Source organism: Lissotriton vulgaris, chromosome 1_1, assembly GCF_964263255.1.
Source record: "Lissotriton vulgaris chromosome 1_1, aLisVul1.2, whole genome shotgun sequence".
Lineage (NCBI taxonomy): Eukaryota > Metazoa > Chordata > Amphibia > Caudata > Salamandridae > Lissotriton > Lissotriton vulgaris.
This window is the reverse complement of record NC_141685.1, coordinates 719754058-719770756: the sequence shown is the minus strand read 5'-3', so window position 1 is coordinate 719770756 and position 16699 is coordinate 719754058. Positions and strand designations below refer to the sequence as shown.

The 16699-nt window shown below is 42.3% G+C and overlaps 1 protein-coding gene across 1 annotated transcript in view; it reads right to left on the bottom strand.

The window, feature by feature from the left end:
* LOC147747705 (complement factor H-like) overlaps positions 1-16699 on the bottom strand; it is a 1041560-nt gene that overhangs the window by 543327 nt on the left and 481534 nt on the right. The window contains exons 14-15 of the mRNA XM_086954949.1: positions 15928-16107; positions 13726-13896 (exon numbers count right to left, since the gene is read on the bottom strand). Of these exons, the coding sequence (XP_086811075.1) occupies positions 13726-13896; positions 15928-16107 (351 nt within the window). The remainder of the gene's footprint in view (positions 1-13725; positions 13897-15927; positions 16108-16699) is intronic.

Genomic DNA, 16699 nt, shown 5'->3' with positions numbered 1-16699 from the left:
GGACTCTGATTTCAGCGTGGGGATGGAAGGTTCTTATGGTCATTGGTGTCATCCTAGTATTCCTATTCTCATGTTGCCTGATTATCCAGTGTGGTCCAGCTCTGTGTAGTCTTTGTGCTGCAACCTGTTTTAGGAAACCACCTGCGTTTGGAGAAAAGGCACGAGAAAGGATGATGATACAACAGCATGTCACTGACCTAATGAGCATAGAATTAGATTCTGACATAGACTGATTAAATTGCCTATGTAAGGGCAAAAGGAGGGTCTGAGGTTCCGTGACGATTTGAACCCGTGTTTTCAATATTGTCGGAAATACATAATATTAGTATCACTGAACCGCAAATGGTCCATTTAGCATATCCTGGTGTTTTCGCTACGATACGAGCAAGAGCACTCCTGTTATGAACACATTTCCGATCTACCCATGGCATCCATCTTAGATCATGTCAGCCATTTTGTGTTTCTTGCCCTCACATATGCAATAACCTCTGATCACTTCATTTCGATTAAGGACACGTAGCCTTAGCCGGAGATTCACCTCTTTCATGACACGTGTGCCTTAAACCAGATCACGCTGTAGTTGCATGACTCGACAAAGGCTGCCTCCTCTGCCCGAGGCCAGCCCACCTGAACTGGTTCTCGTGTCCATTGTCCCGATCATGATTAGGCGGCCGAAGCCGGTAGCCTTGCCCATTTACAACCCACAAACATCTCTTATCCCGCTTTTCTATCTTCTGCACCTGGCTCTGCTCCTTTCCTTCTGGGCCTTTATTAGGGGGAGGTAACGAACTTTACGATGAGGCGGTCCGGCTCTTGAATGCAATATTGACAAGGGATTGTGATGGACTAGTGGGAACCCCTCTTCGTGATGTTTGGCATCAGATATTATCGACAGTTCCTGTGTAACGCCAAATATTTATTGTTTAAGACACAAAGGTTTGGGAATGTACTAACATGTGAAATATTTGCCTGGAGCACAATTTTTAGTATATAAGGAGCAACCCTCAATGTACAAATTGAACAGGCTCCTAGTCTCTGCCCGTGTGTAGATTCTGTGACTTCTGTGTCCCTGCAGTAATAAACCTTTGGTCTTTGACGCCACCATCGAGAAGCCCGTGTTTCTGTTCATTTGCGCACCAAGGCAGGTGGAACTCCGGGGTCTTTGGGTGTTGTTCCCTGACACCTCTGGACGGAACCAAAAAGTCCAGAACTCCAATGCCCAGAAGTGGTTCCCTTGCTCACTTTGCCACTGGATTCAAGCTAGCCTGGCTGATGACGGCTGATTAGCCAGAAACAGGTTCTAGGATGCTTGTTTCCGGTCCAGGGAAGACATGGCTTGGCAATTTGGGCTGGACTGTTCCCATGAGGCACAGGGTCAGACTGATTTGCATATGGTCATGTCTGAACTGTGGTGGTGGAGTAAGCTAAAGAATGATGATGGATTAAACCTAGATCAGTTGACTGGGGGGTGAGTGTTTGGTTTGCTCCAATGCTCCGTCCATCATCCCCTTTCGTATCGACCTTGGCCTGAAGGCAGAGGAGGGACCTGAGCCTTTCTTTTGGGCAGGGTGTAGACAGGGGTGCAGCAGTACTCATGGTACGTTGACCCTGCGGATATCTACTTCCATGTCAGAGTCAGCTTCTGACAGGGAAATGTGGTTGTCTTCTTCTTCGGCTCCTTTTGGGTCAAAGACATTGTGACATCTTCTCCAAAAAGATCTTGAGCAGATCCACTATGCTTTGATGGATTTTGGGATTTCGAGCCTGACTTTCACGGAGTGTTTTCTTGGAGCAGAAGGATCTTCACGCGTCCCAATTTTGTTCATTGTGTTCCAGGGACAAACACAAATTGCAGACTTTATGGGAGTCTGTGCACAACTACTTGGCTCCGCACCCGGGACAGAATTTAAATGGCGTCTATTCCATCGATTGTGAGCTGACCCGACTCGGCTAGCCCCAATGTCCTTCCAATAAGTTTCCAAATAAAATAAATTTTCTGAGACGATACGCAAGAATGGGAACTTCTATCAAATACAATACCGTCAAGGGTAAATGCATTGCGCACCGAGGGGACCCAGAGAAACGGTGTCGAACCAGAGCACAGCAATTTACGTCCGAACCTGATTGCAGAAAAAAACAATCTAAAAATTGAGTGGATGCCCATGAGCACTCTCACTGAAAGGAGGAGTCACCTACCTTGTGACTGGAAAGATGTCTTCGAAGAAAAACAAAGTGAAAACATCTGGACCCAAAACTAGATGGCAGGATTATGCAAAGCATGTGATCTACAGCTCACATGCCTAGAACAAATATATATATATTTGACCCAAGAGGGGGAGTTCTTTCTTGGTCCTCCAACAATTGCCAGAGGTCAGGCTGTCTTTCCCTTGCTTTCTTATACTATTTTAGAAAACATTTTCAAGTTGTAAATGTAGCATGAGTGCGGATCCTCCACACCCACCTGTGAGGTGCAGACCATCTCCCTGGTGAGTGTTGTGATCCCCGAGTTGAAGGAGAGAGCCACCATGAAGAGTGCACTGTTTCACCTGTGAGCTGTGTTTGGTGACCCCCATGTGCTAGGAGGGGCCTACCTGTTAGGAGCGGGATGTCACCCATGTGAGCACTGTGTTAGGTGACCCCGTATGCCAAGAGAGGGACCACTGTTAGGAGCAAGCTGATGTTGCGGACCCTCAGGAGATGTAGTTCGGAGCTCACAAAGGACCACTTGGTTCTTCAGGTATCTCTTGCTGCCTTTAAGGTGGGTAGGACTGTCTTGGGCCCTGGGGGCTACTGAGGACTTGTACAAAGTTAGTGCTAAGGTGCTGGTGAACTCTTAAGGCAAAGTACAACACTTAGGGTGCATGGGTTTAGCAGGGTCCGTACCTGGAAGTAGCCTCTATGATTTGAATGGGAAACCAGTACCTTCACCATAAAGGACAGAAGGGCTTTTGAATTTCACTTAATATAGCTCTAGCATGCTGACATTAAGAGAGCTGTGGGGACTATTTATTGTATCACAAATGCTTTGTGTGTTTACATTAAGGATACCATTTGCACAAAAGCTAGTATTTGACTGGATAAACAACTTTTTGCTGTCACTGTTTGTATGTTGGGTTATAAGCGTCTTAATGCTTAGCAGATTGCAACTCCTGAGAAGCCTTCACTACTCGACTCATGCGACCACTAACAGTCAACTGCTGGATGGCCACTACTTGGCCCAGTTAATCAGAAGCCATAGTAGGTCAGGACTGGAACATGAAGCGTAAAGGTCCTCAACGCCCACGTTTTGGCCGAGTAGCTCCCTCCTCCCTGTTACACAGCTTTCTGAAAGGGTTTCTGACACCCTCTGTTGTCTTTGTCTTTGACTCCACTTGACATATTTTCAAAATACTTAACCTAACATGAAGGACCTGAGGTGGGTTTATCTTTGTGCATTTGAATAAATGCCTTGTAAGTGAATTTTACACTTCTGTTGTGGAATGCAATGCAGTGGTGAATGTCAGTAAAGTCAACTTGTAAGTGAGTTTACTGTTGTGGGTGTATTGTATGTGTATTGCATAGTGTTAGGAAGTGCAGTAGTGACCTCCAATCATTAGCTTTTATCATTTCTTATAATTTGATTTACACATGGTCTCATGACTTATATGATTCTAAGTGTAAAAGGCATGTTTTCAATCCACAGAGCCATTCGAATTGCAAGATTCATTCAGGATTAAGGCCTTCTAGGTCATGGACAGTACGCTGTGGAATTGCTTGCTTCTCTATCTGCAATCCTGGCATTTAGGAAACAACTAAAATATTTCACATTAAAGGCCTTTATCCCCACTTTTGTAGCAGATGGGAACATAACATAACACAAGGTAACATAGCATAACATAACGTAACATAACATAACATAACATAACATAACATAACAACACATATCATAACAAAACATGACATAACATAACATATAACATAACATCAATTAAAATGTGAATGGTGTTCTCCCAAAATCTCCAAATAAGTCACTGGATTATCTTTGAATATAGTTCCAGTCACAAACAAAAGAAAATATGCTGATGGAACATTGCAATGTTACACATCTACAAGAAACTAGGGGCCAGATGTATCAAGGCTTTTGCGACTCGCAAAGGCCGAAATTCGCAGAACTTCGGCCTTTGCGACTCGCAAGTGGCCTTTTAGCATGATTTGGTATGTATTAAAATATCGCAATTTAAGGAATCGCAAAAAATTGCGATTCCTTATTTTGCCATAGCATTTAAGGAATCACAATTTTTGTGATTCCTTAAATGATATGTATGTAACTTTTTGAAATTTCGAATTTGTGTTAAGAAATCGCAAATTACCACCAACTTCTTTTAAAAATGCCCTATTTGGCATTTGTGAGGGTTGCATGTGACACACATACATGCCCATAGGGCATGTATGTGTGCCACATGCACACACATGTAAATTTCAGGGGTGCAGCAGGGTGTCTTTGAGACACCCCTGCACCCTTGAAACAATTCTCAAATTGCGATTAGCAAATTGCGAATTCGCAATTTGAGAATTATTGCACTATCATTCCTTTGGGCCTCCTGGCCCATAGGAATGCATTGGAAAATATTCTTAATTTGCGAATTCGCAAATAAAGAATATTAAGGAATCGCTAAAAAATAGCGATTTTGTACATACATTCCATTTTGCGAATTCTAAATAGCGATTCGCAAAAAATCGCTATTTAGAATTCGCAAATCGGAATCTTGATACATCTGGCCCTAGTTTATTAAGGCCAATAGGCCTCAAAAAAAATTCATAGACTCCAATACATTTTCTGTATGATGGTCACGACCAATACTTTCCATAACTTTAAATCCAAATTTACAGTAAACACATTAAGCTTTTGCACTGCTTAAATAGTCACTTATGATTCATGTCTTTTACTCTACTGATATCCCCAAACTTTACCTTTCTAAGAACTTGAGGTTATACAGTTGCTTGAAAGATTTATAGACATCTTTCCTTCTAAACTGACATTATATCATTTTCAATATATTTCTCTCATTAAGACCTTCTTTCAAACTGAGAACATTTAAACTCTTAGATGGGGTGTGTGCCAGCTAATGTTGACCATCTTTATTTTCTTCATATCACAGACGTATCATAAGTTTAAATATTTGACTTCGTAAATCATTCTTTATTAGGTTTCTTAAATGCTTACCCTTGGCTTTCAAAAGGACCTTCCCTGCTCTCTCTTCCTGTCCCTTCCCCTTAACTAAATGGTTGCATTGTGCCTCCAGAAAGAGAAAATGCAGTTGTGGCAGTAGTTTAACAGTGTATCATAGAGTTGTCTACTTTCCATATTTTCTTCAGATGTACTTTGGATTCATGCTGAATAGCTTAGTAAAAATGTTTTAAAATGTTGAATTAGGAGATAGAAATGATAGCGTTGATCAAAGAATGTGTTTGTCCTCTGTGGGTAGCTAGGATTGTAAGTCTACTTGCATCATCTATTAAAACCATATCTACTTGCCCTCTGAATTTGAAAGCTGAGAGCCTTTTTCATACACATATAGTATTCCTCTTTCAAAATAATGGCAAACAGAGCCTTACTATGGAAGGAACGGAGTTGCAGTGGTGTTTTAATTATATTAAAAATAAAAAAACATTGATAATACAAGCCATATTTGGCATGACTCTTGACCTAGCCATATCATTGGAAATCAGCCAAAGGAGCTTGATGCATTAAGAGTTCCATGCTTGGCAAGTGATCGTGCAGGCAACCGGGCCTCCACATGAATTATTTGGAGATTTTTGTCTGGTGCCTTTCTTGTCTCAAGCCTAGTTATAGAAATGTTGCAAAGCTAAATCCTTCTCAGGAAAAGCAATATCACAGAGATCTGTTATGTGAATTACATGAAGTGGACTAGGAGGAGGTTACGGTCTTAACCGACAAATCATTTTTGACATTATTGCCTAAGTGAAGCGGAATAAATTATACTGGTCTTAATATGTTTGCGATTGATAATTTTGTTTCACCTAAATTACTTAGATTTTTGGTTGGAAACCAGTTCTAAAAGCCACATCTTTTCGTACAGCACTGTGTTTAGAGTTCAAATTATGTCTTCCCTCTAATTTACATTATCCCATGGGTTCTGATGCACAGAGATTGAAATTTATTTTAGCTGTGGCTCTATGGAGCAGTGAAGCAAGTTTACAATTTCCACTACAATTTCCTTTGAATTACCTTTTGCCTCTTTCCCATTAACATCATCTGTTTTGGAATTTGAAGAGTCCTTTGCATCCTTTAAATTACATTATGATCTCCTGTTTTTGTTGACCTGCAAGGTGACAGGTCCCAATGGGGGTTCGCTGGCCTATGAAGGGAGTCCTATTAAAAAACTGCGGGTGAGACGTGTAATAATGTGTTATCTCCTACTTGAGGCTTTTGTCTTATTGGTGTGTGCATTCTGCTTTGGAGCTTACTGTGTTATGATTCGTATTGCACCCCAATATACGCTTGGGCAGTAACCTTTCACCTACATTTACCGTAACGTTGTACTGTATAACAGATTTATGCTGACCTTTTACCTAGTTAGGTGCTGCATACATGTTTTGTGGTTTTCTCTGAAAACTAGACTAATTTATTATGCATGAGGATTGTCAGAATCACAGCAGGACTACCATCTTCTGCATAATAACTATGTATAAGTGTCATACCTTTCGTCATCCACAGCCGACATGACACAGCAAGGTAGAACCCCTGAGGGTACAATTTTGGGTTTATAAACACCATATCATTGCTAGGGCAGACAGAGGAGAAAGACTTCCATACTGATACACTGACACAAGACGCTGAGGTTCATGCACACAGACACTCCAGCACGCAGTGGTCTTACATCCCTAACGGGGTGTCCATCTTGAGACCAAGACGGGGCCCTACAGTTTCCCACTTAAGGTGATGGGGTTGGCTACATCCTAGGGGCAGTCTTGGCTATACACCTACATGCATGCTATGTACATTTTGGTACATCTAGTTTGGGTTAGCATCGTGGGATTATGTATTATTACTGTCATGTATCTATATACCTGCATATATCTATTGTTTTAGCACTATGGTAGAAATCTAACACCATTTACTCTGTTGGTGCTTATAATCGTTTATATCTGTTTCTGTCTTATGGTTGTTGCAGCACACATATGTTACACTAGGATGATGCTGGCTCAATTAATGCTTATTGGAAACATCCCCGTTGTTTATTCTGTGTATCCCTCTGTGACAAAGTGAGCGCAAGTGACTGAGCAAAAAGTACTGTACTGTTTTCACAATCCCTGTTCGATAGGTGCCCAAAACTATTCTCTCCTCGGTAAGAGGAGTTCATAGTGGCACTGTGAGTTTGCGGGTTTACAGGAGAGCATATCCGGTGGGGGGTGCCTGGAATCAGTCTGGACAGAACTCCCATAGTTGTCTAAATGCGCAGATCCTATATAGATTTATAGGAACTACATAACAATTGTGGAGGATCATGGTTTTCATATTTGTGGTTAAATGCAGCAAAGACCATAGGTTTATTTAAATAGCTAAATGAGGCTGTTTGGAGGGTGTTGACTGATATTGAAGATTCAAAAATAACAACTGATGAACAGAATGCTGATCAATGTCAAACATATACCCCAGTACAGAGATCTGGGCCAAAATCCATAGTTTTTGTGCTCCCCATTCTAGTTTAAACCAAGCCATATGCAAATCAGTCTTGACCCTGTTCCCCATGGGAACAGTTCAGCCCGTAATGTAATGTAATGTAATGATGTCTTGTAAAGCGCATGAATCACCCCACATGGGGGTATCTCCGCGCTGTAGACCGCTGGGGAACCCGTCCTGGCTTTCCCTGTGAGATGGTCCCTACTGGGTTTCTCCAAGGTGAAACCAGGCATCCCTGGCGTATGTGGGGGGCCGTTGTGGAGATGAGGCAAGCTAATGCCCAGAGTTGTCGATTGTGATCCCTGGTTAGAGTAGGCACCGAAGCGAGAATTATCGAGTCCGCTGACCCTGGTCCACGACCCTGCCGCGTCGGGAATTGAACCCTGGTCCCGGGCCGTCCTCTGCTTCCGGGTCAGCCGCCTCTAACTGGTGAGCAACACCACTCCACTACTGCCAGGCCAGGTCCTCCCTGAACCATAAATAAGCATCCTAGGACCGGTTTCAGGGCATCACCCCTCATCAGCCAGGCTAGCTTGACTCCAGTGGCATGGAGAGCACGGGACCCACGTGTGGGCATACCAGTCCCACTTGGGGTGACAAATGCAAAGAGAATAATTGATGGACAGAATGCTGATAGCTGATAAATTTCAAACATACACCCCAGCACAGAGATATGAGCCAAAATGCATGGTTTCTGTGCTCCCCATGCCAATCCATTTTAAACCAAGCCATATGCAAATGAGTCTTGACCCTGTTCCCCATTAGAACAGTCCAGCTAATACTTCCAGGCCTGGTCCTCCCTGGACCGGAAACAATCATCCTGGGACCAGTTTTAGGGAATCACCCCATATCAGCCAGGCTAGCATTACTCCAGTGGCATGGAGGGCATGGGACCCACGTCTGGGCGTACCCGTCCCACTCGGGGCAACCAATGCAAAAAGAACAATTGATGGACAGAATGCCGATCAATATGGAAAATGCTACTTACCAGTATGCATCTGTTCTTGGCATGTAGAGCTGCAGATTCTCAAACTTAGCATTAGATTGCCACCTGGTGTTGGGCTCGGATGATTGCATGTTGTTGTCTTCTTGGAAGAAGTCTTTGTAGTCACGAGATAGGTGACTCTTAACTTGGACAATAGTGCGCATGGGCATCGACTCCATCCTTAGATTGTTTTTCGCCATGTTGGGACATGATGGAGTTAGTAGAAAATAGAAGAGAGATGTCCATGTGTGTATATCTAATTAAGATAGAAACTGGAACAGATACAGGTCCCGGGGAGGCGGGTGGGCGTGTGAGAATCTGCAGCTCTACATGCCAAGAACAGATGCATACTGCTAAGTAGCATTTTCCGTTCGAGGCATATCTCACACTAAGCATCGATAATACAGCAGTATCTCCCTTAGTGATGGTCGCCTGTATCTGTTGCAGTAGTTTGAAATAGAGTTTTGAGGACAGCTTGGCCTACAGCAGCTTGCTGCTTTGCTTGTATATCAACACAATAGTGTTTGGTGAAGGTATGTATGGTAAACCATGTTGCTGCCTTGCATATGTCTTCTAGAGGAATGTTTCCTAAGAAAGCCATAGAAGCTCCTAGTTTGCATGTGAAATGCACTTAAGGAGGAATAGTCAGTGTACGTTTTGCTTTTTGATAACATATTTGTATACATTTTACAATCCACCTTGCAATTCCAGCTTTGGAGATGGGATTGCCTTTATGCGGTGGTGAAAAGCTACAAATAATTGTTTAGTTTTTCGATAGGCTTTAGTTCTGTCAATGTAATAAAGAAGGGCTCTTTTTACATCTAGGGTGTGTAGAACTCTTTCTGCTACAGAGTCAGGGTTTTGAAAAAACACTGGCAACTCTACTGATTGGTTTAGATGAAAAGGAGTAATGACTTTAGACTTTTGGATTTGTTCTTAGGACCACTTTGCTACGATGTAATTGTAGAAAAGGTTCTTGTATAGTGAAATCTTGGATTTCACTAACTCTTCTGAGAGAGGTAATAGCAATAAGGAATGCTGTTTTCCATGTGAGGAATTGCAGTTCACATTTGTGAAAAAGGTTCAAAGGGTGGTCCCATGAGCCTAGTAGGAACAATGTTTAGGTTCCACACTGGAGAGGGTGGTAACCTAGGAGGAATGATTCTCGTTAAGCCTTCTATGAATGCTTTTATTGCCGGTTCTTTAAATGGTGACAGATGTTGTCTATTTTGTAGGTACGCAGCAATGGCTGCAAGATGAAGCCGTATAGATGAATACGCTAGGTTACATCTTTGTAAATGTAGAAGTTAGCAGATGATATTTTGGATAGAAGCATCCAGAGGATCAATTTGTTTATTAGTGCAGTAAATGTCAAACCTTTTCCATTTTGCTGCATAGCACGCTCTAGTAGTAGGTCTTCTGGCTTCCTTAATGATATTCATACGGTCTGGTGGTGGGTTAAGGTAACTAAACTCTAAGACTGCAGGAGCCAGATGGCTCGATTCAGCTGAGCTGGATCTGGATGAATGATGTCTCCATTGTTCTGCGTTAGCATTGATGGTGTCAGACACAGTCTTTGGTGTGGAACTAGAGAGAGTTCTAGTAATGTTGCGAACCACGCTTGGCGTGCCCATGTGGGAGCTACTAAGATCATCTTGAGAGATTGTTGTCTTAGTTTGTGCACTACTAGTGGTATTAGTGGGATTGTCGGAAAAGCGTACGCAAATCTGCCTGACCAGTTCATCCATATCGCATTGCCCTTGGACAACAGGTGTGTAAACCTGGCGGCGAAGTTTGGGCATTTTGCGTTTTTGTGTGTGGCAAACAGATCTATGTCTGGTTGACCCCACTTCTGAAAGAATGATTGGAGAACTTGCGGATTTAGTTCACAATCGTGAATCTATTGTGTCTGCCAACTTAACAGATCTGCTACCTGATTGTGAACTCCTGGAAGGTGTTCTGCCAATAGATATATTCTTTGTGGAATGTCCCACCTACAGATGTTCTGTGCAAGCTGGGATAGTTGTAGAGAGTGTGTCCCCCCTGTTTTGTATATAGTACATGGCTGTCATGTTGTCTGTCCAGATCAATACAGCTTTGTTTTTTATATGTACTTGGAAAGACTTGAGCGCTAAGAATAGAGCTAGCAGCTCTAAGTGATTGATATGGAGCACTTTTTGTTGAGTGGTCCATTGACCCTGAGTTGTATGGTGTAGGAGATGGGCTCCCCATCCTGTTAGTGATGCATCTGTTGTAAGTACTAGTTGTGGAACAGGCTCAAGGAACTGCCGCCCTCTGGACAAGTTTTTGGTGTTCCACCACTGCAGAGAGCGATGTGCGCGGCTGTCTACCAACACCAGGACTGTAAGTTGTCCTTGAGCTTGGTTCCACTGTTGTGCTAGGCATTCTTGTAATGGGTGCATTTGCAGTCTTGCATATGGTACAATAAAAATGCAAGATGCCATCATGCCTATTAGCTGCATGAACACTCTGGCTGGGAGAGAGTGTTGTTCTTGAAACTTTGTGACGAAGGTTTGAATGCTCTGTATCCTGGCTGGACTGGGATACACTAGAGCTGTAGACGTGTCTATGGTAGCCCCTAGATATTGATGTAAATGAGAGGGCTGAAGATGCGACTTGGTGTAGTTGATTGTGAACCCTAAGTCATGTAGTGTTTGAATTGTTTGAGATGTGTGTTGAACACACTGATTGAATGATTTGGCTTTTATGAGACAATCGCCTAAGTATGGGAAGACATGGATGTGTTGTCTTCTGAGATGTGCTGCTACTACTGCTATAAGCGGTACAAAAGGGGGTGGTGATGGACGGAGCATCTGAATCAATCAAACACTCACACCCAGTCAAAAGATCTGGGTTTAATCCATCACCGTTCTTTAGCCCATTCTGCCACCCCAGTTCAGACATGGCCATATGCAAATCAGTCTGACCTGTGCTTCATGGGAACAGTCCAGCCCGAACTGCCAAGCCATGTCTTCCCTGAACCGGAAAAAAGCTTCCGAGGACAGGTTTCTGGCATTCCAGCCGTCTTCAGCCCGGCTGGCTTGAATCCAGTGGCAAAGTGAGCAAGGGACTCACGTCTGAGCATACCCTGCCACACTTATGGCGGCCAAAAGCGGTACAAAAGGGGGTGGCGATGGACGGAGCATCTGAATCAATCAAACAGTAACACACAGTCAAAAGATCTGGGTTTAATCCATCACAGTTCTTTAGCCCACTCTGCCACCCCAGTTCAGACATGGCCATATGAAAATCAGTCTGACCTGTGCCTCATGGGAACAGTCCAGCCCGAACTGCCAAGCCATGTCTTCCCTGGACCGGAAACAAGCTTCCGAGGACTGGTTTCTGGCATTCCAGCCGTCTTCAGCCCGGCTTGCTTGAATCCAGTGGCAAAGTGAGCAAGGGACTCACGTCTGAGCATACCCTGCCACACTTATGGTGGCCAAAAGCGGTACAAAAGGGGGTGGTACAAAAGGGGGTGAGTGTTTGATTGATTCAGATGCACCGACCTGGAGTCATCGGAGTCATCTGCCTCTGATACGATTTGAAGATCGTCCGAATCTTCCTTGGGGACGTATGGACCTTCATCAAAGATATCCACCGTTTCGGGAGCCGATCTCTGAATATCGCGTTGACTGGCCCCCTTCGATCTCAAATGGTCTTTTTGGATCAAAAGGATGCACAGGCTGTACAGCTGGATTTGTTGTGGTCTGGCGATAGGCACAGGTTAGAGACCTCTTGATGGTCACTGTGTGGAAATTTTGCACCACACTCGGGGCATCTTTTGAACATCGTCCTTTCCACGAGTTGTAGGCTTCACTGCGTGGATAGGCCCAACGACCCGCGTCGACGACCGGAATCGATCTGATGGAGTCGAGTCAACGTTTATCGATATTGAAAGTAGTTTGATGAAGTTTGAATAAGTTTTTACGCGTCAAAGTACTTGAAAAGTAGATTTCGAACCAGAGCGGAAAAGTTTCATTCGAACCCAGTGGCAGAAAAAAACAATCTAAGGATGGAGTCGATGCCCATGCGCACTATTGTCCAAGGGAGGGGTCACCTATCTCGTGAATACAAAGACTTCTTCCAAGAAGACAACAACATGCAATCATCCGAGCCCAACACCAGGTAGCGATCTAATGCTCAGTGTGAGATCTGCAGCTCATATGCCTCTAACCAAATATTCACCCCAGTACAGCGATATGGGCCAAAATCCATTGTTTGTTTGCTCACTATGCTATTCCAATTTAAACCAAGCCATATACAAACCAGTCTTGACCCTGTTCCCCATGGGAACAGTCCAGTTGAACTGCCAGTACAGGTCCTCCCTGGACCGGAACAAAGCATCCTGGGAACAGTTTTGGGGCATCACCCCTTACCAGCCCTTATTAGCTTGGCTCCAGTGCCATGGAGCGCATGGGACCCACATCTGGATATACCTGTCCCACTCGGGGTGACGAATGCGAAAAGACGGATTGATGGACAGAATGCTGACATTCACCCGAGTACAAAGATCTGGGCCAAAATCCATCTTTTTTTGAAGATTCGACATTTAAAGGATTCTGTTCAATCAATCAGGTGACTTGATAGTTGATGGTGAACTTAAAACAAGAAGAATGCTCATTGATGTGTCATGAAAAAGAATTAGGTTTTACTTTACCATCACTCTCGAAGACAGATTGCATTAAAGACAATTTGACAGCTGTAAGAGATGCAGGAAAGAATGTTTTTGTTTCATGGACAATCAATTTTCCAAGGGGGTTGGGGAAAAGTAGCTCCAATAAGCTCCTATCAGCTAAATTTGCTGTACTAAAAAAATCTTTAAAAAGATAGCAACAATATTCATCATTTTTTGTAGAATTTGGTCACAACCATAATATGAAAAATTGCCGTATTGCCTTCATTATAGTCACAAAACCACAATTGTCGGGGGTTTCACAGTCAGAGTAATGTTTAATGAGCTATGAGAGAACCGCACACAATACGTGTATGAATACACTTATTTTCAAACCTTATCCACAGCAGAGTAAATACTTACAAATGCACTTCGGAAGAAAACGCCACTTTCCCCGTAAACACTGTGCTTGACTTCCCGAAATCAGTTTATATCCAGATTCACATTTAAAACTGACGGTGGCTCTTGAGACATAATGTGCCCTCTTTTCTACTACTGAGCCATAGTCGATAGATGGCACATCGCACGGGCTTTCTACAAAAAAGGAAATATTGTAAATTTTTACAAAAACGCTATTGACATGTTCAGATTTTTAATTTATTGTGTGTTAACTGTAATTATGTAGTACTTGGGATAATCTTATTTGGTACAATAATTTGCTCATCTGTACACATAACATATCGCAAACAACTTTGAAGAGCCAAATATCTTGTCTATTAAGTCAATAATATTATATGGCTCAAAGGGCAGTTCAAACTCACAGTCCATTGTATATTTGAGTTGCTCAGTAGGATGGAATAAATTAAAATAGTAAATGCACAAATATGAATTTCATTTGCTCCATGTGGTTTACAACTTCACTTATGCTAAAAGTGCAACTCTTAGATTAAAATCATCTTTTTTATACTTTTTTATTTTTTCTCTCCAGTTCTCTCGTTTACTCAAATTTGACCTAAAGAAAAGGAAAACTCCAGCACTTTAGACTCGGAAGCATCTGTGGTTTCCCTGCCACTCACCATAAGATATAATCCAGCCCCTACCGCACCCGAGCCCACATTAATCTGAATGACATGAAATCTATGTGCTTCATTACAAGATGCCTAGTAATTATGGGGTCGGGTACTGGTGGCAGAGTTAATGATTCCATTCGTTTTAATATTCCCCCTGCCCCATCCCTACATGGTATCACAAGTTTCCAGGCCTGCAATTGGGAAATTACATGGGTCTTGGAATTTCAAGATCTACTTGAGCTTGTGGTTCGATGATTCTGGCTCCTATACATGCACATCTCCCACCTGTTTCCAACAAATGAAAAATATTAACAGTAAAGCAATGGATTTTACTGAGGCGCTTCCTATTAAATCTTGGACTTAGATGGAATAGTATCTTCTACAAAGATAATGAGTGCCTGTCAGTTTCAAAATAGTTCAGTTTCTTATTGAAGTTGCCCCATTCTTACCTGTTTTTATTAGTTCCTTGGTATTTCTGATAATGCATGTTCCTACACATTTTATAATATAACACATGTAAGCAATTAAATATAATTTTACTAGCCAAAATAATGATACATTTGTAGTCTATCCACTTCTAGTTTTTGACATTGGTGTATGTTGTCAGAATGTGTCAAAAGTGTGGTCAGGACAATGTTACAAAAATGTGGTGAATTACCCTCCATGCACCAGCTCTGTGATGGCCCACAAACCTTTGTAAATGCATTTTCGGTATTATTTAGTACATTAAAGCAACACCATAAGAATTCATTAACAAATAGTGTTGAAGATTTTTGATAATCCATTAACCAAGTTTTCCCATGGGTCTAGAGTAAGGAGAGACATGTTAGGGAGAATTCATTACAACTGAGAGAATAGAAAGATGCCTGTGCCCTTTTTCTAGTAATTAGAAATTGAAACCAAGACCAAGTGAATATTTTGATTAATGACTATTCTTTCCACTTGGTAACTTTTACAGGATTAAGGCAAGCACGCTGGATTGGGCACTTTTTGCGAATCAGATATAATTTATGACATTGCTTAGAGGAAATATTTAGAATGGTTGGGGTCAATAGCAAAAGCGTTGATGAGTTAATGAAGTGGTATTATATGAAGTATCCTGTAGAATAACCTTTAATGTATTTGCAAATAAGCCCAAACCATCAAAAGCAGAATAAAATACGAATATTCTGGTAAAATTCAGGTACAATTAGTACAAAGAGAGGACTGTGCCCTCATTGCACTTTTTCTAAAACTGCTATGATTTCTAAAAAAGATGATGGGTCAATACACAAACTTAGTTCTGAATATGTGAAGCAGCACTCCTCTAGATTTACTTCCTCCTACTCATAAATGCCTGTGCGAGTCATACCCTCCCTGGAGTGCTATGTCACAAGCTCACAAAGGCATTCATGAATCAGTGCATGGCCGTTACCAGAAAATGCTTTTGTTCAGAAGCCCGACTAGTTGGTACTAACAGACACAATGTGTTTTGAATAAAAGCTTTATATTTTAATGCATGCTTTGCTTTTCCTGAGAGGGTACAAACAATCTAAGTTAAACATATTATACGTACCACCACATGTGGGGGCAGCTGTCCACCTCCCACCCAGGCAAGTACTTCCATTTGATCCAGTTATACTATAACCAGAATCACAGCTGTAGGTCACAGTATCATCACTGTAGAAATAGTTCTTGGTGGTAGGCTTCTCATTTCCATTGATTATTGTAGGTGGATTACTACACCTTCTTCTTTCTGTGCAAAAAAGAAAATCACAGTTATCTGTCAACATATAGAATAATAGGTGTTTCTTGGGAGTGGAAACTCGAATATGTCACTGCTTTCATGAACAATTTAAAGAGCAACATCAATGGACTACTGTCCTTTCCAAAATCATGGTTCGACTGCCAGATTTGAGGTGGGTGGACCTTAAATCAACCACAGAGCCTACTTCAGCACTGCTGCCCACATCCTCCAATGATGGCCTAACATAGCAGGTAACAACGTAGGGATTGCCACCCCACTGCCTGAGTGGGCGATTGGATAGCCTTTTTTTTGCTGGAGATGAGGGACAGTATAAAAAGTTAAAAATGTCCTCACACCATGGAGAACTCCTATTGGTGTATGGGTTATTAGTTTCTCCTTTTGCAAAAACATACACCCACATTGGAGATTTATTTTTGAAAAATGAAAAACTGTGTAACAGTTTAAGCAGGTGCCATCCTGTTTGATGGAGCCTTCTGTCAATCTTTTACAACATTGACACACACTGCCATAGCTGGGGTTCTTGCCAATGTTCAGAGATGCCAAAGGGCCAACAGAAATCTCTATTATCCTCCAAACATCA